This window comes from Pseudogymnoascus destructans (genome assembly GCF_001641265.1).
Source record: "Pseudogymnoascus destructans isolate 20631-21 unplaced genomic scaffold scaffold_15, whole genome shotgun sequence".
Taxonomy (NCBI): Eukaryota; Fungi; Ascomycota; class Leotiomycetes; order Thelebolales; family Thelebolaceae; genus Pseudogymnoascus; species Pseudogymnoascus destructans.
The window spans coordinates 400,067-425,209 of NW_020167534.1; the positions used below are offsets into that span (position 1 = coordinate 400,067).

A 25,143-nucleotide genomic window follows, 5' to 3' on the forward strand; every position below is an offset into this window, starting at 1 on the left:
GACTTCAAATACGTTCAGATAGGAAGCGGCGGTCTGGCCCTGCCCTTTGACCCACCACAGTCATACTATAGCACACAAACAGAAAACTGCCTCAACTTTCTAGTAGCAAAAGTGATCAAAAACAGTGAGTTTTCAGTTGGGGGCGACAGCGGCAACCCCCTCAGCGGCCCACGTACGCACACGGTATCGCCATTTAGTATGTACTCGTAATTTGGTACAACAGTGATCTTGTGGGGAGTTGTGGGGGTGGCGGGATAGGCGCTGGAAGATCCGGCCATAGGGACAGCGAGGGGTCCCTTGCCGTCGGTCTGGACTCTTGCGAGAATACACGACCGCCAACGGGACAAAGTCCGGCGGGGAGAATAAAAGAGCCACGCGGACCAGAGGCACGGAGACAGAATAGCTGAGGCGGAGCGTCTATTGACAGACATAATGCTTGGCGTTTCGAGTCTGTCGTCGCTACCAAATTGCTGTGTTCTTGGTTCCGCGAGTTACAGTGAAGCAGCCCAGCTTTGTGACGAAGCCCATCCAGTGAGAAGACAGGCAGTTTATCCGGTCGTAGTCCACTGGGCGGACACTGAGAGGACCCTTTCACGCCCTTCTACACAGAGCTGGTGAAGCTCACTGGGTGCAGTGGTGCGGGTACCTGGCAGATAAGTCGTGGCGTAACGCAAAGGGTGACGTAACGCAAAGGATTTATGAGAACAACCATGTAGAAATTAAATAATTAAACATCAACACAACATCAAGCAGCTGTAGCAAGTGTGATGTATGAGGCGGTAAGATAACAAGCGCAATTCAATTTTAAAGACAGTGTGCTATAAAGCTACCACTTATATGTGAACCGTGGCCATTACAAATAAGAAGTCGGTATTAGCTTCCTGCTTTTGCTTGGGTTATTAGTTCAAAAACACGCTTCAACTACTCTAAACCGTGAACGTTACTCGTCTAACCCTTTTGTATTTGCTAAAAAGAACCATTCGTTAAGTACGCTATTCGGTATCTAGTTCTGTAAGACGTTCTTCCCTTTGAAAATCCTAAGTGGTAGTAAAATAGTTCCATCTACGCAAATACAGTCTACCATCAAAACCTATTCTTAACGGCTAGGATGAGCCTAGTGCTTCGTACGAAGTAATGAATCGAGTATTATACACGTTGACTCCATTGTCCTAATCGAAAATCCGGACTCGTCTATGTTATATTTTGGTTGATTCCATGCTCTTAAACCACTTTCTTATACGCGTCAAACTACGCGTTAAGCACTAGTTTTGTAGCCCCGTCCATTTGTACCGACTTAATACGACGTCTAATAGCGACTTTGAGATGTAGATGTCGTATAATAAAACAGGGGACCTAGTCCTGGCTAAGGGTGTGCTGTGGTAGGAGTCAAGTTCACCGTGTGTCACGTTCACCGAGTGTCGCGTTGTCCAAATTGTACGTTCGTTTTGTACGCAGCTCCTTGGCTATTTCTTTCAGTAGGCGATGCCCTAGAGAGTATCCACTGATTGCTAAGTCTTTAATCCACTTAAGAAGCACATTCTCTTGAGCGTACGAGAGTTTCTGCTGCTGTTGGCGAGGTTGAGGACGCGATAACCCATCATTGACGCGACGCGTCAATGTGCTCGGTGATAACCCCAAGACCTATTGACCATTTTCAACGCCAGTTATTGCCTGAGTAATACGAGACTCTAAATCAGCCCCGCTATGCTTTTCCTGCGTACCATTGTTGAGCTATTCAAGTTATAGGTTAGAGGTCCTTGGTAATCCTTTGCGTTACGCTACCCTTTGCGTTACGCCACGACTTACGTTAACGAGTCATGTTGCCTTTCGCCCCCTTTTTTTTTCGGTCCGGAATAAATGTCAGCCAATATACTAAGTCAGTTTCCACGTGAGGGCCACCACACCGGAAGCTGTCGGGTTTTGAAAGGGGCCTTTGGGGATTCCAGGGCAGATATTTGCATTTTTGTACTCCGTAGTGCTATAAAATTTGTTAGAATAAACTGCATACGAGGCCAAGCTTTTTTGCCATCGCCAAGCAAATTCCCACGATCTCACAAACTGCCGATCTCTCGCCAATCCTTGCCTTAAGCCAGCCAGGGCCACGACGACTTTCCCCTCGAACTCCTCGGAAAGCAGGCACCAAGCTCGTGGAAAAGTCGATGGCTGTGTCTAGAGTACAGCGCGGTGTTGTACTGTACTTCCGTGCCCACCTACCCCCGCTCAGGTGCATAACTCCAGTAAAGATACTGCGTTGGGAGTACTTTCCAAGCAAGTATCAGCCGCCGTTGTTTCAACAGGCTTTCTAGGGGCTGGTCTCGTCCGGATATTCCCCTTTAGTCAGGAACGACTGATACGGGAGCTGAGTGCCTATTGATAGGCCCAACTCGGATGAGGTGTGCAGAACACGGGCAACCAAGGGCGTTGCCAGAAACATCACGTGCAGCTAGCTAATCGTGTGGATGGATGAACCCCCAGGATGCTAGGACAGAGCACTCACTCATCTGGAGCAGACTTCAGTATCGGATAAACCAGTATTAGACATTAAACATAGTCCTCACCATCACGGCCAGACCGTCCATAATCCCCCCATCTATAATAATGCATCTTCGTGCAGCCCGTACAGCCATCTATATAATACCCCCATCCACCTCCCGACAGAGCTCTTCATAATCTATACAATACACCCCCTCCGCACTGACCCCTCATTTAAGCAGTAGGGGGTACGACGAGCTTACTGTTCGCCTTACGCGTCATCACCTTCGTGACCGCGTGCCGGATAACCACACCGGCCTTCTCGGTCTCCTTCTTCGTCAGTCCCGTCGTGACGCACACCTTCAGCGCGGGCTGTAGCTGCCATCCCTGCTCCTTGGCGGTGCTGGACGGCGCGACTGGCATAGCCTTGAGGCGCGTGATGAGAACTCCGTTCGCAAGACACTGTTCGTGTTAGCAATCTTCTCCCCCAGAGAACACAATACGAGAATGCTGGGATAGAGAAAAGAGCTTACCTCGTCCACGCACTCCTGCAGCACACGCTCCTGGTCATTCATGCTCAGCCGCCTCGTATTCACCACATCCGGCTTAAGCACACACAACACCATCGGGTTATCCACCGCGCTCGTCACCGTAATCCAATCACTCCTCGGATCAAGCTGCGCACGCATGGCCTTAATATTCTCACGACACCCCGCCAAGATCTCCGGCATAGTCTGCAGCATCGCCAGCGCCTCGCTCGCCGTTGTGGCCATCATGGCTGGAAGGGCGGCGGAGAAGGTGTAAGCTGCGGCGCTGATACGTTGGTGCTCTACGATGTCGCTGGAGCCGGCGCAGAAACCACCGCCTGCGCAGAGGGGACCGGAAAGAGAGCCGACGATCATGTCGACGGAGGAGGAGTCGACGTTTTGGGCTTCCGTGACGCCGCGGCCGGTGCGGCCGAGGACGCCGAAGGACCAAGTCTCGTCGAGGATGAGGCGGAATTTGTAACGGAGGCGGAGTTCAACCTTGTGTGTGTTAGCTTGAGTCAGAAAGGGGTAACTGCTAGACTTACAACTTTAGGCAGGTCGACGCAATCACCGACTGTCTCAAACAGACCCTCAGTAACAATGAATCGCCTGGTAAGAGGCTTCTTCGCCTGCTCCTTCACAACCCTCTGTAGCACTCTCTCCAAATCCTCCATATCGTTATGCTCATACCACCTAATCGTGCTACGGCAAATCTGGAGCCCCTTCCTGATCGCATAGTTGCACGCCTTGTCAGCGACAATTATATCGCCTCTCTTGCTGAACGCAGGGATCACACTCGAGATCGTAGAGAATGACTGCGCGTACACGATACACGCCTCCGTGCCCAGATGCGAGGCAACGTCCGCCTCGGTCTTCATGTGCACATCCTGAGTTCCGTAGAATTGAGGGGGTCCGCAGGGTCCCACGCCGTAGGTGCGGAGTGTCTCAATCGCCTTCTCCTTGAGATGTTCGTTGGCCACGAGGTTGTAGTAGTTGTATGACGCGAGGTTGGTGACGGTGCGGCCATTGGCAAGCTTCGATTTCGGTCCCGACATGCTACACACAGCATTAGTCCCAGCTACCTAGCATGGCATCATGGGGGGGGACACATACCCAACAATAACCGGCAGCTTCTCCTGCACACTCTCCTCAAACGCCGTCAACGGCGCCACCAGCGGCTCCGGGGTCCACTCATCCACCAAATCATCAATCTCCTATTCCCCGTCAGCACTCTCCCCCCGTCGTCCAGAGCTCAACATACCTCCTCCGACAGCGTGACAAAATTCTGTCGATGCGTCGAGTAACTCGGCGCTAGCAGGTACCTCACAAAGAACACCACGAGAACAAGCTCGATGGCCGAGCGAACCGGGTCATTCTGGTAGCTGGACCGGACGTAGCGGATCAGCATCGCCGAGCCAGGCACCTTCTGGAACTGGTCCGCCGCCTCGTTCATGTAGCTGAGCACCAGCTTCTGCGCATCCTGGAGCTCCATTGTTGTCATGGGTGTTCGTTGTTTGTTGGCGTATGGGCAGTTGGCGAGCGTAGCTGTCCTGGGAAGATGAATGGGCTTCAGGGTCTCGTGCAAGATGCGTGGGAGGAAACGCCCACGTACTACAATTTATATATGCATCACGTGATGCGGCGGGATTGAAGGATGCTATTGTGATAATAGCCTATCATAATGGTAACGTGGTCAGAATAAAATCTGCAGTGCTACGAGTATTCCCCTCTTTTCAAAAATGCCTTCGAAATAGAAACTTCTCTTGATATATTCGTTAATTGAAACAATATGCGTTCTTCAGTTATCACCCTCATCGCTAGCGCCATCACCACCTTGGCATCACCACTCACTGACCATCAAATCAACATAGCTTGCTCAGCATGCCCTGGGGGACCCTGCGACGCAATCGTCCATTGCCCGGTGGACAAACACCTTGTGTATTTCGCCATCTCCTTACTAAAACCTAAAACATACATATACTGATTAACTTATATGAAAATGAATACATAAACTGATAATATAATATTTTCTAGGTCGACTGCCCCAAACCCCTCACCTGCTCAGTATGCCTTGGCTCATACTGCCTTGCTCTAATCGAATGTCCTGTTGACAGATGCTGTGGTATTAAAAAGGGGGATGCTCCTTGCGTATGTCATTCCTAATTTTGATGTATAGTTTATAGAGTATTATTTATCCCTTTCTAATGGCTATCAGGTTGATTGCCCCCCCGCCACAACCGCTTGACCAGAGTATCAGCTCTTAAAACACAGTTTCTTGAGAAACCGCGGATGACTTGAATGACTTCTTTGCTGCGACGTTGAGAGAAATACCGCCGTCTAGGATGCAAGAGGCGGCGGTATTTTCATTGAGATTCAAGTAAGGTCTGCCAATGTTCAGGTAGACGACATAGCCATCACTCTCACAAGACCCAGCCGTAGCCACATACACGTGTTAAAAGTTTGTACAGTTCAATCAATGCCTTTTATATTCTCCTACTGTATGTATGCTGCACTGGGATCCCCTTAGCCCCGTTGTCCAGCCTGGACCCCCCCCCTTCAAAACCACGTCAAAAACACAATCAATGCGCGATCAATCATTTTACAAAAAAAAGGCCAACTTGGTTGCTAGTAAAACGAAAACCTTTTACAGGTACATCATCCCATCCCGAACCCCCCACCCCCACCCCAAAAAAAAACTTCAAAATACATTCATGAACCGCGTAATAAAACAATCCCTCTCTCCTCCTCCTCCCCCCTCCTTCCTCAATTCGGCCTTTCCAGAGAGATGAGCCCCCTGCTACACCACCATCCACCAAAAACTTCTATTCACATATACACAGCCGTTCCCCCTCCCCGTAAATCTAAAGCAACTTAACACTCCTCTTGTTGCTGCTGCCTGTAGTTTTGGCAGCGTTGTTAGAAGAAGACCTGGTGTTGCCGGCCAGGACCGAGGACTCCGATGCCTTGATCGAAGTGAGCGTGGGTCCTGTGTCGTTGTACCATGAAGACGAGCGGTTGTTAGGCTGGAACAGGAGACCGATCATGCTGTCCTCACCAACCGATTTCTTGATACTATCTATTGTGCTGGTGACCTTGGAGCCACCAAGTACAGGGGCGATAGCTAATGCCAAGAAGACGACGAACAGAGTGAAGTACATGACAGCAAAGCGCCACACACGTCTCTTTCGTAGCTTGGACTGCTTCATGGTGTAGATCGGAGGTCGGATTTGACGACTAAAAACGTTAGCATAATTCTGAACCACCTCACTCTGTGTACGTACCTAGGTCTGAGCCAGAAGAGCATGACGGAATGAACCATGTCGATTTTGGGGATGAGAATAAGCGGGAGCATGGCGAACAACAGCATGTGTCCCAGGATAAAGTCTCCAGCAAACATTCCCAACTCGGTAATCTTACATAGGAATTCTCTGGCTGGTTGCGACATCGAGTGCCATCCCATAGAGTACCATTTACCAGTCCAGAAGGCAATGTTGGAAGTGTCGTTCTTGAATTCTCTTGTCAGGGCGAGCGAGATGATGAGCTTGTAAATGAATCGCTGGATCGCGGCTGCGCAGATTACACCGAGAAGCGCTCTTGCGAAGTTGAAACCCTCCAAAAGCATCATGACTTCGAAGAAGACGATGATCATGATGACAGCAATGGCGTGGGCAATCGCAGCTAGCACAGAACCGAATTTCTTGCAGCACATGCTGAGAACTGGGCCCATACAACAAGCCATTGCGAAGAACATTGCACAGACACCGGCGTTAATTCCAATAGGTGCCAATGCGACCAGAGCAACGCGAATTATCGAATGTGTTGGCTTTGCACCATGTGTGACACCAGTTTGAGCGTTGATATAAGTATATGGCAACAAGGTAATGCCGACAAGAATAAGAGGCCCGATAATCTCGCCATAGACTAGATTGGTGAATGATGCACGTGGAACATCGCCAGACATCTGAGCCGATGGCTCTCCAAGAGCCTTGCGCTTGTAACCTGTAATCCTAGTACGCGATAGGCGGCAGTAGGCAATCCAAGAAGACGAGTGAGATCTAGAATTGCCTCTGGACAGCCAACGAAGGAAGTCGCGGTAGTCGATGAAGAAGTCGCTCCACGAGAACTGATGAGGATTGTAGAGGAAAGGTGAAATGCAGAGAGCCAATAGCGAAATCCAGAAGTAGACCAAGGCTGGTTGCCATATGGTGATCGTTGCAAATAACAACATCATCAACATCCTAGATCCCAGGTAAATGGAAGGCCCAGCAAAGCGAGAAAATAAGACTCCGAAAGGAATACGAGCAGTTGCGAAGCCACGACCGGTTCCAATGTACCTGGCGCCACCAAAGGACAAATTCTGAGTAACAGAGTTTGCATAGATTTGGCACACGAACACCTCGAAGAGCGGTGACAGAGAGCCAATCATCTTGGCAAAACGTGTGGCAGCGCGCCAGAAGCCACGTTCCGTAGCCTCTTGGACCATCAGCGGAATAAAAGAGATGAAGAGTACGATGAAAATCGAGATAACACAACGCCAAACCCAGTCCAAGATGGGCAGGATATCGTTACAGCCTGTTGGGTTCTTTTCGTCGGTAATCGGCACATTCGGGTCGAAGACGCAAGCAATAACCTCGTATCGAAGGGCACCCAGGTTGATGAGACACAACATGAACATCTGGACAGACAACATGATGAAGATGTTGTTCAAATGGAATCCGGGATGGGCATAGTAGAAAGAAAGAAATCGATCGAGAGGTAGTTGCGTGCCGAGATAGTAATATTCACGAGACAGCATCTGCTCTCCCATACCAGTTCCAATCTTAGTTGTGAAGTTCAGAATAGATCCAAACCCGAGATCACGGCCTTTGCCGCATTGGTAGTACTCGCAGTGCTTGATGCGACCGCCACGAAGGAGCGCGTTCATACCGGCGTAAATATCTTCGTTGAGATGCAAACCCTTCTGGGCCTTGGAGACACCTCCACGTGTTGTCATGAAAATACCATTGAGGAAATCGGGATGACCGTAATGGAGCTTGCCACCGATTTGAGCCAGTGTACGTGCAAATAGAGTACCGAACGTCTGTTCTTTTCCGGCAGCAACATCACCAAGGATACCAATGTTCTCAGAGAAAATGTACTCGCGAGCTCCCAGAATAGCGACAGGGTTGGTTTTTGTAGGCTTAGACCCAGGGGCGTAAGGCGAAACATTATCAGTGACCATTTCCTCAAACTCTGCCAGAACGCTGCGAATCTTAAGGCACTCCTCGAGATAGTTGTCCTGGTTGGCGTCGATAAGCTGGAGATATTCTCCACGGTAGAAAATAATAGCGTGGTTTTGATTGTCGGATTTTCCATCACCAAGGATAGGGTTACCAGAGAGCTGAATCCGGAATTTTGGTCTTCTCATGCCGTTCTCCATGATCTCAGAGTGACCATCAATCAACGAAGAGTACAGGCGAGGCTCGTCGCCTTCGGTCAAAGGTGGCTCCTCGTCCAGGTAAGCAATTTGAAGATCCGGGTAGGCGCGAAGAAGGAATTCAGTGTTCTCCATCTCCTCTTTCTTGAACTTGGCATAACGTTGCATAGAGACGACAATCTTGAACTTTCGGCGAGCCATTCTCTCGAGCTCGCGCTCTAGCTTGTCCGAGTTACCGCCAAACATTTGAACAACCTCGGGGTTCTCGACACGGTAGAGCAGCTTGATGGCACGGCTGTAATTCATGAAACCAGAAATAGTGCGGTAGAGAGTTTGCGATCGAAGGGATGCCCAAATACGGGTACGGAGGGTGTATTCCGGCGCAGCAGATTTGAAACCAATGCAGTAAAAGGGTAGGTCATCAATCTTGCTCTTCGATGCATCCTTGTCATTCTTCTCATCTCCATTGAACTGAGACGTTTCATCAGCAAGAATTTTGGTATCCTTAACGAAGCAGTCCCATTCGTGTGGATGAAGTTGTTTGAGGTATTCCAGGAGAGTGACACGGGAGTACGGCTCATCCTCACGAATAATTTCGCGGAGAGTAAGGAGAATCTTTTCGCTGTAATGAGGAATCAGGACAGTGAACGTTGGCATGTTATCCACAGGTAGCGGCTCAGGAATAGGCGTCGACAGCGACTGCGCGAAGAAAGAAATTCTGCGCTCGGCCTCACTCTGGCTTGGGAAAAATTCCGTCTGGAACGAATGATCTTCCTGAGAGACGAAGAATGTTGGCGCACGAAGTGTTCTCTTGCCCTCCTGCTCAGAAGGAACTTGATGGTAGAGAAGCTTCTGGACGTGGTCGATGGCGAGGAGATGCTCGCGGTACATGGAGATAACGATAGCGTTCCAGACTTGAGAGATCAACACCTTGGGCTTATATTTGATCTCCATATCCGTAGTCGCCAAAACCTTTGAGTAGATGCGCTTTGGAAGGCGGGAGAAAATATTTCTCCACGGTGTCCAGATGGAAATACCAAGGTAGAAAGACCTGGCAACGGAGAACAAGGAGTTCATGATAATATACCACAGGAATGTGTCGAGGAAAAAGAGCAGAATATCGGTGAAGACCATCAACCCTAGAAGGAATTTTGGTTGAATATGGCACAGAACAGCAGCAGCTTCGTTCTTCCCTAAAATAGCATCTCCCAGGCAGTTACGAATCTTCATTGTTGACAAAATTCGGATGGGGTCACGAATCGATAGCGTCAGGTACTGGTAAGAGGCCGCGAATTTGGGAACAAATACGCAGATCCATAGTCCGTACGACATGTAAATGTCATTGCCAGCAAGTCGTGGGTAACTTGCGGTAAATGTCTGACTGGCGACGTATTTCCTGGTGTTCTTCGTGAGGTAGCTTCCGAATAGACCACCAAGAGGCATGATCGCGAAGAAGAAAAACGTGATCAGTGCAATGATGAACTGGACGATTGCGAGAATTTTGCCAATGTACGTGTTTTCACCACCGAAACCGAAGACGTAAACACTCGGCGCAAGATTGAGGATGAAGACTCCGATCAGGAAGAAGAGACGCTTTGTGAGATGTTGTGCACCGGCCCATTTCCGGGGAACATAGGCCCATTCAGAAATACTGGCGACAATCATAATAAGGGAGATGATGGCACCACCGAGACCTACGGCAGACCATCTCGCCGCAGTTGAAGGCTGATTGTTCAGTCGTTGTTCGTAGTTGTGAGTGTACAGAGTCGGAGAGTTGACGGCGGTGAAGAACCAGAAAGCACCAATGTGGATAACCCAGATGCGGTTGAAGTTGACAATAAGATGGAACCATGAACGAGACTCCTTGTAGGTCTTGAAAAACACCTTGTTCCAGTTGACCTCCGTAAGCTTCAAGTAACGCTCCGCAGGGGGAAAGTCAACCATTCGGCTCTTGTCTTCCATTATGATCCGCTCAATTCCCTCTGGGTACCAAAAGAGCTGGTTACAGTCATCATATCCGATGACCTGGGCATGGTCCCTTTCGCGGCGAATGTACTTTCCATCCACGATCTCGTATCCCTGGTCTCTGCAGTATTGGTACAGTGGGGTGATAACGTTGTTGAGGTACGTGAACTCATCCACCGGCTCCACAAGATTCTGGCATGCGGGCGAGTTCAGGTAGTCGTCGGCGCACTTGAAGATGAAGCACAGGCACTCGGGCATGAAGCGGACTTGGTTTGCCTCGCCCCAACAGAGGAGGTAGAGAGCCACTTGTCGTACACGATCGTGCTGAGACATGCGGTTCATCCGCGTCTTCCAGCGGTACTCGGCAGCCTCGAGACTGTTGTCCCCCTCCATTTCTTCCAAGGTCTGCGCTTCATTTTCGGCTTCGGGGTTGGCATTCTTCTTCTTCGCGGCCTTGCGGGCCTTGCGAGTGCGCCTGTTGGCCTTTCCAAGCTTCATGTTTGCGAAGCCTACCGCATCATCCAGATCCAGATGGGCAGCGAAATACCACTTCCTGTAGTTGGCATTTTCTCCACCAATGTAATCGGCGTGAAGGGACAGTAAGGCTTGGTTGGGAGTCATGCGGGAAGCGCGAGAGTCCAGAAGCGTCATGAAATGGTCGTACATGTTTCTCATGCTGTCCCGCTGGAAACCAAACTTTGCCGTCAGGTCAAGAAAAATATCCTCGACCTCCTCCTTCGACAGAGGAATCTGTGCATCTGCAGTCCAGGCTGGGTATGGCTCGCGAGAACGTTGCCCAGATGGCAGCACGTTGTTGTAGTCCATGCCATAGTTGGGGGTGGAGGCACCTGAAGATCGGTTCCCGCCGTAAGAAATCTGTGAGGAAGGTGGGCGGTAGCCTTGGCCTCCCATCTGGCTTTCGTTGTAGCTGTTGTAGCGCTCATCACCGTGGCCGTAGTAGTCCATGTCGGTGGCCCGAGCCATGTCAGATCTCATGGTGAAGTCGCTGAATGTCTCAGAGTCCTCCTCGGAATCTCCACGCATCTTGCCCTTGGGGTAGTCGCCGCCCTGGCCTTGGGGGTGCTGGCCATTTTGATCGTAATACTGGTCATTGTAGTATCCATCGTTGTACTGGCCATTGTCATGGCCTGCCTCGTAGTACCCACCATCCTGATGGTGCGGGTTGTTGGCATCGGCATTGTAGTAGCCACTGCGCAATAGTTAGCAAGGTGCCTGGCGAAAGATGTCGAGGTTGAACTTACGCTTCATCGTAATACCCGTCCTGTCCTTGTTGGTGACCTTGACCTTGCTGGCCATGGTGGCCTTGTTGGTCGTTGTAACCTTGGTCGGCGTACCCTCCCGCTCGGTCATCATAGTAACCTTGGTTATGGTGGTCGTCTTGGTAATAGGAATCAGTGTTTCCTTGGTGGTGAGGATCTTGATGGCCGTAGCCATCGTTATAATGATCCGTCGGATGACCCGACATTTTTGCGTTCAGTAGAGCAGGACAAAACTGTTGGGCGTGGTCAGTATAACAATCCGACGACTTCAGAGCGGTAGGGAGGGCATGTCGTTCGACGAGGGCCCGAGAAGGATGGGATGGGAACGTACATCTTAGTTTGACATTGATAAAGATTCCACGTTTCCGCTTCGTAATAAAAAAGAGAGCAAGCTCGGACTCCCTCGAATAGCTGTTGTTTTTGAAAAGGTTTGGTTGTCCGGAGATTGAGGAAAGAGCGATTGTTGACAGAACGACCAGTCGCGACCGTCAGATTATGGACGAATATTAAGCGTCAACGAGAGAAAGTTGAGAGAACAAGTCCCAAGAGAACTGAGAAGGGTCACTCAAATCAACGATTAGGTGATTCAGTGATTCAGTTTCTTGATGCTGGAAACCGTGATGCGTGGTTGCTCAACTGAGCTGTGGTGTTCAGGTGCGGGTGGTCTGGATGGTGGTCGGGGATCGTGGGCGATTATTGGCGTAGAGAGATCAAAGGGAAATAATCAATCATCAATTTTGGAACGAGAGTGAAGCCGGCGCAGCAATAATCACAAAACGACGACAACGCAATGACGATGACGATGATGACGACGACGACGACGACGACGACGACGGGAAATGCGACAAAAAAGGACAACCAGACCACGACCTTTGGGAGATGTCGAGTGTCTAAAGGTGTGGTGAGGGAAGAAAAGGGAGCAATGGGGAGTTTGAGGTTTGCAAGTTCAGCGATGCACGGCAGGTTTGTTGGCCTATAGTGGTTTGTAGTGGGGACCAGGCATTCCAAGTTACAACCCCAGTGCCAAAGTAGATGGAGAAAGTGGTGCATTAAGGGGACTGGGCTGGGTAAAAAGAAAAGGAAAGGGCTGGGGTCGTGGCTGTACATGTATCCACACCCCTTACGATACCAGCGATTACCAGCCGTCCATGCCAGCGATATGGCTTTTTTCATACAAGAACGGGGATTCCGCCATCTCGGTGGTGCTTCACATCCTCAATCCTCGGAGAAATCCATATTATTACCGGTCGCTGTTCGCGGTGTCGAACAAAACGGAACCAGAAAACCAGAGACATGACTGTAACTTACCCAGAGTCATTGCCCCTAGACATACCTCGCCGAATAAGCACAATACAGTACTCCGTACACCAAACTTTTTTCTAGCACGCTCTTCTCCAGCACCTTCCCAGCACCTTCCCAGCACCTTCCCAGCACCTTCCCAGCACCTTCCCAGCACCTTCCCAGCACCTTCCCAGCACCTTCCCAGCACCTTCCCAGCACCTTCCCAGCACCTTCCCAGCACCTTCCCAGCACCTTCCCGCTGGGAATCCACAGCCTGTGACGGTGACGTCTTGTACTTTTATTCCCCACAGCCCACACACACTCACTCCGTAGTCGAATGCGGAAAACTTGGAAAAGATCCGTACATCCATGCACATCTTGGATCCTCATCGCCAGCCCCTGAGATCCGCATCGTCCCCATTCGCATCAGGTAGGCGTGAGCCAAGCGTCAGGCAAGCGACCGGCCCCTGTCGAGTGTTCAGCACACCTGCTGTGCTGTTTCTGGTACGCCACCGCTCGCCCCACCAATAACTCGCCCACCCACTGTGGCTTCCGGAGCTTCCGTGGTACAACAAAACTCGCCAGCGATCCTCGAAAATACCCTCCTCTAGCTCTAGTAGTGCTTTAAGTCTGGGCAGTATTTCCCAGACTTACACACAGCTCCTGAAAAAGCCAGCTCCCTAAAAAGCCAGCTCCCGAAAAAGCCAGCTCCCGAAAAAGCCAGCTCCCGAAAAAGCCTTTGCTCACATTCCTCCATTCCTCCATTCCTCCAAAAGGATCAAAAATAGGAGTGACGGCATCGTAAAGCTGGCCATTCTCCGTACATGGTTTACAAGGTACCCCCGTCCCATGTACACTCTCAGAACCGGTACCTGGATGCCACACACGTAACTTGTCCCGTCGCCCCCCTTCCCCTTCGGCAATTTCATTGGCTAATTGACCGCCATAGCCCACTGTGCAGAGATGCTCCCGTCCCACTAGATCCACGAATAATCACCAGAATGGATGGGCCCATGGGGCTATTTCCGTGTTGGTGTTGGAGATCAGTATCACAGTTGCCCCTAAGCAGCACTCACTTCCCCATCGTGCTGGTGTTGGAGATCAGTATCACAGTTGCCCCTAAGCAGCACTCACTTCCCCATCACGTCCTGGAGTCTTGGCCGTTGGCCGTGGCCGATTAACTTAAGTCGTGGCGTAAGTGTTCGACAGGGTAACAAAAAGAAGTGCTTAAACCATGGTTTAACATGTATTAGAAGGTGGTTCAAGAGTGCAAAATCACGCATGAGAACACATATAACATAGATGAATCTAGATTCTTAATTAGAACAATGGAATCAACTCGAATTATACTTAATAGACGGCTGTGTACGAAACATCAAGCACATCCTATCTGTTAAGAGTAGGTTTCCATAGTTAAGTGTATTTGTGTAGATGGAACTATTCTTCTACTACTTGGGATTTTTAAAGGCAAGAACATCCTTTAAAATTAGATTCTAACTAACATCCTTAAGTAATGGTTCTTAACTTATATGAAAGCAAATGGTTAATATCGCCTTCTTGTTTAAAGCAGCTACAACTCTCACATTAGTAGATGCTTTATAGCTTACTGCCTTTAAAATCAAATTGTGCTTCTTATCCTCCTACCATATACATCACACCTACTTTAACCACTTAATGTTGCAACTTTTAGCCCATTAAAGAAGCAGCTAACTATAGCACTTTCTCACTTAAACTAAGCTTAACTTGTACAAATAGAGAAGTTTGAATGGATAGAGGCATATATACAAGCTCAATTAGATGTGTGCAATCATTAGAATATTAAATCAGCATGGTGTAGAGCTGGATTATTCCCATTTAACCTATAAAGAGTGCTTTGTACAAGGGTTCAAGAGGAACCTATAGAGCTAGAAAGGCCTAAAACACTAACCTAGTTTAAATTTTTTGATTAAGCCTTTATAAATAGTTCACTACTAGATGCAATAACTTTGCAAAAGGCAAATAAGCTTTTTAACATAACAATTAATGGCTGTACAGCCCTTACAACACCTGTCTAGCAATATATCTAAAAGTTAGCAACTAGCTCTAAGCAACTTTAAGCATAAAGTATTGTCTACTAACATAATGCAAACAGCCTATGATTAATCATAAAGAAGCATAAAACCTATACAAAAGGAAAAGGGTGATTTTAGAGGGTCACTTCTATATTTCTACGCAAGCATTATGTGATGTGGTATTAGAGGCTGAAAAAGTTACAAAAAAGCCCATAGGTAAAAAGGGCAGAAAAAAGAGTAAGGCTGCTTTATATAAAACTAAAGGTGAGGAGTGTTACGATCACAACTCACAGCTGTGATCAACTATAGGAACAGGCAGCTATGGTAGCCACTAAGTTATAAGGGATCGTGAAGGAAACAGCTGTATATAATGAGGGATAGCCTTACTCTATACTAGTCCCCTTTGCTTTACGATAATAATTAAAATGATTATGGCACCTAGTATAGATATTACAACCTAAGCACTTATTATGACTCTTAAATCCTAATTAGAGGGAAGACAACAGCTAAAGTAGCTAAGAAAACTAGCTTCTTAACCTAAAGTTAATTAGTATAACATAATGTATAGGAAAGTTGGACATATGGGGTAGTTAGACAAAAAGTTTATTCTACTCTAGTTGACCTAGTCCAACATGCCACACACTCCTCTAATTCTAAGTCGCTTGAATCGTTCTCTACCTCTTCCTCTTCAACTTTTTCTTCTACTTCTTCCATTGGTCATTTGCATGTCCTTCTACGTGTCTTTTCTCAGTTGACTTCAAATCTGCCTCCTGAACAATTTTCAACACTTCCTTAGTACTGAATACAAATTTGCCTTACAATTTAATTCTCTTGCTAGTAGTTCTTTTCTTCTGTGTCTCAAGTATCTCTTTGTACTCTTTCACCTCCTTCTGAAGGATGCTAAGTTCAGCATTCTGATTTTCAACCAGCCTAGTCATTCTCTTAGCATAACGTCAAGTTGGTAAAGCAGGAGAGTCACTAGTTGCCATACTTAAATTAAATACTAAATTTGCAGTAACTAAGGGGCGATGAATTATAGAGGGTTATAGAAGCTTTTGGAGCTATCGTTCATGTTTCTAGGCCTCTAGTTGGTAGAGATGTATCATGTGGTAGTATTAGCCCAGTAACTAAGGAGTGATGTCATGTAATGAATCATAGAGGGTTGTAGAGATATGCTATGTGGTAATATCAGCCCAGTAACTAAGGGGCGATGATGTGTAATGAATCATAGAGGGTTGTAGCAATCGTTGAGTATTGCTCTTGTTGTTGGTGTGATAAGCCAAAATATGTATAGTGACTTGTAGGTTTGAGGAGGAGATTTCTAAGTTTGCTCTTGAGTTTGATAGCAAACTGAGTGCAACGAATGTCAGTATGACATTGAAGTGGAAGGTTGGCTAGAACTCTTTCTAGCAGAAAGGGTATTAAACCTGCTGCCCTCTACCTACTTCTGGTGTTTTGAGGTATAAGGCCCTTCTCTCAAATACACTAGAAGATTGCAACCTAGTAGGAGCGCTAGGTTCACTTTATTCCTGCTCAAGTATACCGATCCACTTCCTAAGCATGAAATCGCTTAAGAGGTCCATACACCCCAACATCAAGTGGTTGGAGTAGATGAGAGCAATGAGGAGGTAGAATAAGAAGGTCGATGTCATTCTTAATGCATAGTGCAATTATATCGCTAGTAATATGACTGGAATGCCCATCTATAATAAACATTCATAGATGATTTCTAGACTTTTTGCATGACTTAGGCTCAAATACATTCTGCAACCACTTAAATCCATGACTATTTAAAGTCCAGCTGCTATTATTAGTTGAGAAGTGCCAGTTTGTAGGCATGTCATTTAGAATCCAACTTGTAATAGTATGCTTAGCCTTGAATGTAATCATAGGTGGTAAAGCACTACCATCTACATTAATGTTTGAGTACAGTTACCTACTCCTGCTTCCTAGCTGTCACATTCCAATTAGATTTCATAGTAGAATCAACAATTATATGTGTGGATTAAGTCTCTCCAACTACAAAACCTGTCTTATCCATATTATAGATGTTACATAGCTTATACTTTAGCTCTTTGATTCATGCTTTAAACACATTAAGCCAAGCTGAAATATTTATAGGAGTGGCTTCTTTATGTTGTGTATGTTACGATTACAGCTCACAGCTTGTCACAGCTTGTTACGGTTGTTACGGTTATTACGGTTATTACAGTTGTTATGGGGATTACGGGTGTAGCCTTAGCCACCAAGGTTACAACCGCTAAGCAGACAACTGTATGTTATGAGGAATAGCCTCACCTTCCTTCCTTCTTCTTCTTCTTCTCTCTTTAGATTCTATTACTTTTCCTGGACTGGCATCATGACCTCTATGACCATCGTAACAGTGTAGACTCTAGTTGTCTTAAGTAGACTCCTTTGAAGTTTAGATGTCATTTTAAGAATCTATAGATCCATTTATAGCCTATAGGGGTAGGATTGGTCTGAAGGGAAGTTTAAGAAGATGTGATTTAGACATGTCATACGTGAACTTCTTCAGCCATTTCCTTAATCAACATAGGAGTTGTGGGAAAAACTATGGCAGTAAGACGCGTAATCCATTATCCTAGTATATTTTCTTTCGCGTTTAAGAGAGCGTGTTCAATTTCGTAAGCTATAGCATGCGTTTTCTTCCTAGACACCCTGTTAGCAAAAGAGTTGACTGAACTTCAAAGTGGTCTGTAGCAAGTCTAATTGATTTGAATTCCTTTAATTAGAGTGTAATGATAGCCTTTTGAATGTTGTCTTTAATCTAAGCACAACTGTATAGTTGTTAGATGTTCATGGTAGAAGATATGAAGGTTCTACGTTGGTGGTGGGGTATTTTTATCTAACTACTAAATATGTCTGACTTCCCCATACATTACGGTATGCCTAAGCAATTAAATTAGGCTTTAACCTAAACTATATGCTACTTGTTATATAAGACGAGTAGCTATAAGATATGCCTTAATCTAGCTAGCTGGTAAAGCAGACAGTTAAAGTAAGGAAAGAAATTATTACTAAGGTACAAACAGATTGCTATAGATGAGAAAAAGCATGTACTAATATTATAGGGGAACTTAGTTTATAAGGTATTAACATCTCTTTGACTATAATATAGAGAGTTTTAGAGAAGGCTAGATTCTAAAACATAACAAGGAAGCCTAGATTAACAAAGAAGATGAAGGTAGAGAGGCTTTAATAGTGCCATAACCATGAAGATTTAACACTTAAGGAGTAGAAAAATATCATTTAGTTAGATGAAACCTCTGTTATGTTAAACCACTAACAAGGTGGCTATTAGAGGATATGTCACTGTTAGATTCTAGAAACAAAGCAAGAGATGAATTATGAACCGTGGCGTTATTAGCGTAGGACAAAACTTTTGAAAGCCGCCACGTACTTGGATTTGCACAGCCCACTTGCTCCAATTCTCGGCGTTAACCCGCTTGTACCAAAACTGCGAGTACCCCTTGAACCACCCTGCTCCAGTCACCCACAGCCAATCTCTTCTTACCACCAAGGCCCATCCAAGGCCCATCTCCCATCTCCCCCCCTAAGGTCCATCTGAGGTAGTGCCACCAATGCCCCCTGACGCCCCCCAAGATTGATTATAGATATGAAGCATCGTCAGACCGCCTTTGTTTGATCTTGCTCGTATTTCCCTCCTCTTGTCTCTGTATTCATCTTCCCGCCGTTCGCACCTTTCCTCTCTGTGCGAATAGCTGCGTCTTTTTTCTCTCAGTCGCGCCTTCTCAACACTCTTTCAACACCTATTAAACTACTTACATTTGGGTTTCTTTCGTTAACTTAACAATTGATCGTCCAATTGACTAAAGGGCTCCAATTATCTTTCCCAAGTATCGCAATCATCATCGACAGACCCAGTTCTTCCGATTCTGATCCTCAGAGAGTGTTTACACGATCATCATGAAGTCCTACAGTCTTGCGTCTGCTGCGGCTACAGCATTCGCTGGAGCTGCCCTGCTTGTCTCATCTGTCAAGGCGGATGTGGACCCCATCGTGATCAAGGTTTGTCAATGTCTATCCCAACCGCACATTGAGCTCCCCCTCACATATCCAAGGGATCCCACTTCTTCTACAAGACGAACGGCACCGAATTCTTCATCAAGGGTGTCGCATACCAGCAAGAGGCACCCGCCAACGGCACCGCGTCCACCGTGACCGAGTTCTCCGACCCTCTGGCAGATGAGGCCGCCTGCGCTCGCGATGTGCCATTGTTGGCTGAGCTCGGCACCAACGTCGTCCGCGTCTACGCAATTGACCCCACGAAGGACCACAAGAAGTGCATGACGCTCCTCGAGCAGGCCGGCATCTACGTTATTCAGGATCTTTCCAACCCCCAGAACTCCATCATCCGCGACCAGCCGGAATGGACCACCTCCCTCTTCGCGGGCTATGCTGCTGTCATCGACGAGATGGCTAAATACACCAACACCCTAGGCTTCTTTGCTGGTAACGAAGTCTCCAACCAGGCTAACAACACAGACGCCAGTGCTTTCGTCAAGGCGTCCGTTCGTGATTCCAAGGCATACATCAAGGCCAAGGGTTACAGAGCTATCGGTGTTGGCTACGCCACCAACGATGATGCCGAGATCCGTGACGATCTGGCTAACTACTTCAACTGCGGAAAGGCCGAGGAGTCCATCGACTTCTGGGGTTACAACATCTACTCTTGGTGCGGAAAGTCTACCTTCCAGAAGTCCGGATATGATGTCAGGACCAAGGAGTTCGAGACCTACAACGTTCCTGCTTTCTTCGCTGAGTACGGTTGCAACGAGCCATCTCCCCGTGTCTTCACCGAGGTTGAGGCTATCTACGGTCCCCAGATGACTGATGTCTGGTCCGGTGGTATTGTCTACATGTACTTCCAGGAGGCGAACAACTACGGTAAGTCCCTCCGACCTATATTATCGCAGAATATTGTCTAACAGCGCACAGGTCTCGTCCAGGTCAAGGACAACGCGGTCTCGAAGCTCGCTGATTTCAAGGTCCTCGCCAGCCAGGTTGCCAAGGTCTCTCCCACTGGCGTCTCTATGTCTTCCTACACCCCCAAGAACACCGCTGCCCGCACGTGCCCAGCTGTCAACGCCGGCTGGGCCGCCAGCAGCACCCTCCCCCCGGCCGCCAACTCCCAGGTCTGCGACTGCATGGTCAAGTCCCTAAGCTGCAAGGCCAAGTCCGGCCTGAAGGGCAAGGACATCGCCACCCAATTCAACTACGTCTGCGGCAACAACGCCGCCGCCTGCGCCGGTATCAACGCCAACGCCACCACCGGCAAGTACGGCGCCTACTCCATGTGCAAATCCGAGCAGAAGCTCTCCTTCGCCTTCGACCAGTACTATCAGTCTCAGGGCAGCAAGGCCACCGCCTGCGACTTCAGCGGCACCGCCGAGACCCAGGCCGGCGCCACCGCTGGTGACTGCTCCGCGCTCCTCGCGGCTGCTGGCAAGGATGGCTCCGGAACCGTCTCTGCTGTCGGCACTACTACCAGCGGTAGCTCGAAGACCTCTGATAACGCGGCTGCTGGCTCTATGATCCCGCGCTTCGAGATGGGTGCGCTGTCCATGGGCTCGTACGTTTTCGCTACGGTGCTCGCGGGTATGGGTATGATTCTGCTGTAAACAAAAAAACAAGAAACGCAATAATCCAAATTCAAAGTTGGGGGGCGCTTATCCATAGTCGTTTATTGTCGTGCTTTTTTTTTATGTTTATACCTGTCGTGTGAGGGAGAGGGTTAGATGCGGGTTCAATCAAGATATTTTCGAGTTTGGCTTGGCACGAGGTTGGATAGGGTGGATAGAGGGATGTGTAGTACCGTAGTGTATTGGAAGTAATTCGTGCTTAATTAGATATTTTGTGCACACACTTTTGCTTAGCTATGCTATGTGTGAAATGTACTCTTGTATTATGCATTTAGTCATCCTCCTGTGCAACAGAGCTTCGCGATAGCTCATCACACCCGTTGCCCCACCAACAACTTTACCCGTAAACACCAATTGATCGACGACGACGACGACGATTATCTCGAGAAATTCAATCAGCGACACTCATACGACACCGACAATCTGTATTTATAGACGGCAGGACAGAGCAGCAAACGAGCTGCGAGGGAATTATTACATCTGGACAAAACCATGGCGCGCCGAGCGATCGTGATTGAAGATAGCGAGGATGAACTGCCTGAGCTGGGGACGATTTTTAGGGCCAAGGAGCTTAAGACGATAGGAGATGGGAGGAAGACGATAAAAGATGGCGCAAAAGAGACGGAGGTGATAAAGAAGGGTAAGCCGAGGAGGAGGGTGTTGAATGGGGTGTCTGATAACCCCCTCTTGCGACCGCTTGGGAAGGAGGTGGGGAGGGAGAAAGAACGGAAGGGAAGGCGGAAAGCGGCTTCGTCGGGGCTGGTATCTGCCTCTGCTTCTGGGGGCGTGGCTGTAGGTGTTGTGGAATCTGCGAAAGAGGAGGCGACACAGAGGAACGCGAGGAAGATGGGGAGGACCGTAGAGGAGAACCAGAAGAAGGCGGAGGAGCCACGGGCGGGTGCGATGGTGGCGGACATACTGGGACAGTTGGAGAGCATTAAAGAGAGTGTGAATGGAATTGGGGGGAGTATGGATAGGATTGAGGGCAGCATGGATAGGATTGAGGGCAGCATGGATAGGATTGAGGAGGGCAATGAGGAGATTAGGATGCTTCGTAGGACGGGAAAAGCGGCGGTTGAGCAGGCACTGGGCGATGATGTGGAGGTAGGCGAGGTGGTGGAGGATTTGGAAGGACTACAACTGGAGGAAGAAGATGATGTTGCGAAACCGAGACCGCGCAGGGGGAGGGTGATGAAACCTGTTGCTGTTGTGCGGGCTGAAGAGGGTTCGCCTGTTGTTGATACGAGGACAAGGAGGGTGAGGACGACGAAACCTGCTGCTATCGTACGAGCCGAGACTCCAGTGGAAGACGATTCGGTTGTTGAGGATGAGGTGGACGACATGTCCGATTTCATCGTGAGCGACGATTCATCGGTGGAGGAGTTCGAGGAGGATGATCTCAGCCCGGTACCAGCACCGAAGTCTGTGAGTAAATTGGTGCGACGAAGGCGGTCAGATACGTCGTCACAATCTGACGCACCGAAAGAAAAGCAAAGTCAAGCTATACATCTCGACTGGAGCGATGACGATACCAAGGAAGAAAGTATAGTGCCACGTCCAGTTACAAGACGTCTATTCCCCACCGAAAAGGACCAAAATTCGACTGGAGACTTCGAGGAAGAATGTCCGATCCTCAGCTACGACCCACCAACCAGCAAAGCAAGTCGCAAACCAGCCAAGAAAACCATCTTCACAACACCCCCAACAAGCCCAAAGAAGACCCTCGTCTCGCCCAAAAAGGCCCCTAGAATTCCCAGCGCCACCCACAGCCCGAGCACAGACGACTTCTGGAAAGCTGACGTAGTCAACGACTGGAACGACGAGTTCTCCCCCCAGAAACCCCTTCGTCCCCTCAATCTCGTCCCGAACCCCGAAGACCTCACAACAGGCTCCCCCCGAAAAGCCGTCCCCGCCAGGAAAGACAAAGCGCTCATCGAGCGAAAAAAGCGCTTCAACGAGAATAAACACGCCGTCGCGCTCTCTTTCCTCCGCGAACTGGACGAGCAAATCACAGACGGCAAAGTCTCCGCCCTCGCCGCCAGCACGGGGGGCGTAACCATCATCTGGTCCAAGAAACTCAACACCACCGCCGGCCGCGCAAACTGGAAGCGCGAAGCCATCCGCACGCGCCCCCTCTCCACCAGCCTTCCCCCCACCACCACCTACCGGCACCACGCCTCCATCGAGCTAGCCGAGAAAGTCATCGACGACGAGGACCGCCTCCTCAACGTCGTCGCGCACGAGTTCTGCCATCTCGCCAACTTCATGGTTAGTGGTGTGACGAGTAACCCGCATGGGAAGGAGTTCAAGGCGTGGGCTGCGCGGTGCTCGGCCAGGTTTGGGGGGAGGGGGATTGAGGTTACCACGAAGCATAGTTATGAGATTGCGTTTAAGTATGTGTGGCAGTGTGTGGAGGTGGGGTGTAGGTTGGAGTTTAAGAGGCATAGTAAGAGTATTGACCCGAAACGGCATACGTGTGGACTTTGTAAGGGGAGGTTGGTGCAGACGAGGCCGGTGCCGAGGGGGGATGGGGGGGAGAAGAAGGTGATGGGTGAGTATCAGGCGTATGTGAAGGAGAATATTGGGAGGGTTAGACAGGAGAATGTGGGGAGTCCTCAGAAGGATATTATGGGGCTTGTGGGGAGGGGGTATAGGGAGTTGAAGGCGGAGAGGTTGAAGGAGCTTGGGAAGAGCTCGTTGTCGATTGAGAGTGTGGCGGGTGAGAGGGGGGTGGAGGATGATCCGGTTGATGTGATTGTGAAGAAGATCGACTTTTTGGATCTCACGACCCCGTAGGAGGGGGGTGAGATGGGGCAGAGGTCTCGCTTTAAGCGTGGTTATATATCTATCTACCTAATTGAAAGCCGTCGTGCTTGTCATAATTGTTTCATCACTGGGATATCCATCTTCAAAGTCATGTACCTTCTCATCCCACCCCTTCCCAATTCCTCTACCACTTCCATAGCCCTCCCTCAAGCATGCCCGCTTAATCATTCAAAATCCCAACCTCCCATCCCTTCCGTACCTCCCACCCACCACCCACCTAAGCCTCATCAAAAAGCCCCCAATCCCTAACCTTAAAGCTCTCCCAAATCACCGACGCATACTCCACCGCATTACTAATCAGCTTCCCCTGCCTCCCCAACTCCAGATCCACATCCTCCTCCGAATACTCCCCCTTGATATGCGGCACATTAATCGTAATCAGCACATCCGTCCTCTCCCTCTCCAAGCGGATCAGATTCAGCACAATGGCTGTGAAATCCGGCGCCGGGTTGCGCGCTTCTGGGTCTGGCTGCGGCGTCTGTGTCGCGATCAGGGTGTAGGCTGGGGTGTCGGGTCTGTTCATCTCATTCAGTCAGTCGTCTGTTGGTCTGTGGGCACGTGATTGCGGGGTAGCTAGACGCAGAGAGGGGTCCATGGTGGGGGCAGAATGGCAGAGCGCTCAAGACGTACGGAAGGTTGGAGAACTGCGTATCAGTCGTGCTCCAGACTTTGAGCAGGTCAGAGTCAGAGTCGACAATGTCCTGGAGGTGGATGGTCAGCGCGGCGCCGTCGGTGGCGTCAGTGCTGCCACTGGGGCCGACGCGCTCGGTGATGTCGAAGATGATGCTTGTGAAGCCCTCTTTGTCCAGGTAGACTTCTTGGTTATCAGGCACTTGGCGGATCGTGCTGGATGAGTTAGAGGGTGTGTCTTGTTGTGATAGAGGAGGGGAGGGGGATGGGAAGGGTGAAGCACCTGACGTCTGCGAAGGTGGTGGGGAGCTCTGCTGTGAGTGCCCCGCCAAAGAGAGGTGTTTTTCGGTATGAGGGCATGTTGGAAAGCTTGTGCGCGATGGGAAAGGCTTGGGTTGTAGTTCGTCTGTTTATGTGTCTGTGGTATGAGGTTTTGATGTTCGAGTGCTGGTTGATGTGCTGGTGTTTCAATTTATTGGTTGCCTACTATAATACCTCGCTTCAAGCTGGTTGGCGGATGGCATGGTCGTCATGGTGGAGGGGCGAATTCAAGATTCTGGGAAAACTGGTGATACATGCTTTAAATAGGTACGATATTTATATATTTATTATTATTTATTACTGTGAATATTTTATTTCTTGAATCAAGAGGGGCTGGTGAGCAATCTCCAGGCCGCACAAACACAGTGGTTTTTTACGCTTTACCACCCCCTGGGATGGCTTTAACCCTGGCTTGGAGGAGGTGGATCCATAAACCATAAGTGGATAAACACTATTTCTCTACCTGGAAAGGAAACTGCGACTCTGGTGCATCATCGATTCTCATCACCGCCGTGGCAAAGGTCGATGAACATCACCATGAAAACCACCCATACTAAGGGTCCACATTGTGCCAAAATCCAAACTCGAACCCACCATCTCCATAGGCATAGGCGAGAAATCCACCAAATAAATACTTTTTTCGAACTATTCAGACCATTCTTGTCCCATGAGGTATGTAAAACGAAGCTC

At 48.9% G+C, this 25,143-nt stretch overlaps 5 protein-coding genes across 5 annotated transcripts; 1 reads left to right on the forward strand and 4 right to left on the reverse strand.

The window, feature by feature from the left end:
- Positions 1-2,560: 2,560 nt before the first annotated feature.
- Positions 2,561-4,729, reverse strand: LCB1 (serine palmitoyltransferase component). The gene is made up of 5 exons (XM_024468281.1): positions 4,261-4,729; positions 4,113-4,213; positions 3,545-4,055; positions 3,006-3,497; positions 2,561-2,934 (listed from the first exon to the last, which is right to left on the reverse strand). Exons 1-5 carry the CDS (start codon positions 4,498-4,500, stop codon positions 2,707-2,709), a joined length of 1,572 nt encoding a protein of 523 aa, XP_024322719.1. The 5' UTR covers positions 4,501-4,729; the 3' UTR covers positions 2,561-2,706.
- A 955-nt stretch (positions 4,730-5,684) lies between these two features.
- FKS1 (1,3-beta-D-glucan synthase) lies at positions 5,685-12,495 on the reverse strand. Its single transcript, XM_024468282.1, has 4 exons — positions 11,992-12,495; positions 11,643-11,893; positions 6,281-11,590; positions 5,685-6,233 (listed from the first exon to the last, which is right to left on the reverse strand). The coding sequence occupies exons 2-4, from the start codon at positions 11,864-11,866 to the stop codon at positions 5,861-5,863; spliced, it is 5,907 nt and encodes a 1,968-aa protein (XP_024322720.1). The 5' UTR covers positions 11,867-11,893; positions 11,992-12,495; the 3' UTR covers positions 5,685-5,860.
- Positions 12,496-18,597: 6,102 nt separating this feature from the next.
- Positions 18,598-20,899, forward strand: GAS1_1 (1,3-beta-glucanosyltransferase gas1). Its single transcript, XM_024468283.1, has 3 exons — positions 18,598-19,042; positions 19,096-19,921; positions 19,973-20,899. The coding sequence occupies exons 1-3, from the start codon at positions 18,941-18,943 to the stop codon at positions 20,653-20,655; spliced, it is 1,611 nt and encodes a 536-aa protein (XP_024322721.1). The 5' UTR covers positions 18,598-18,940; the 3' UTR covers positions 20,656-20,899.
- Positions 20,900-20,954: 55 nt separating this feature from the next.
- VC83_04655 (uncharacterized protein) lies at positions 20,955-22,786 on the reverse strand. The gene has a single exon (XM_024468284.1). The coding sequence runs from the start codon at positions 22,029-22,031 to the stop codon at positions 21,072-21,074; it is 960 nt and encodes a 319-aa protein (XP_024322722.1). The 5' UTR covers positions 22,032-22,786; the 3' UTR covers positions 20,955-21,071.
- Positions 22,787-23,719: 933 nt separating this feature from the next.
- On the reverse strand, positions 23,720-24,492 carry VC83_04656 (uncharacterized protein; the record flags this gene model as incomplete). Its single annotated transcript, XM_024468285.1, has 3 exons — positions 23,720-24,017; positions 24,133-24,348; positions 24,416-24,492. The coding sequence occupies 3 exons, from the start codon at positions 24,490-24,492 to the stop codon at positions 23,720-23,722; spliced, it is 591 nt and encodes a 196-aa protein (XP_024322723.1).
- Between the last annotated feature and the right edge of the window lie 651 nt (positions 24,493-25,143).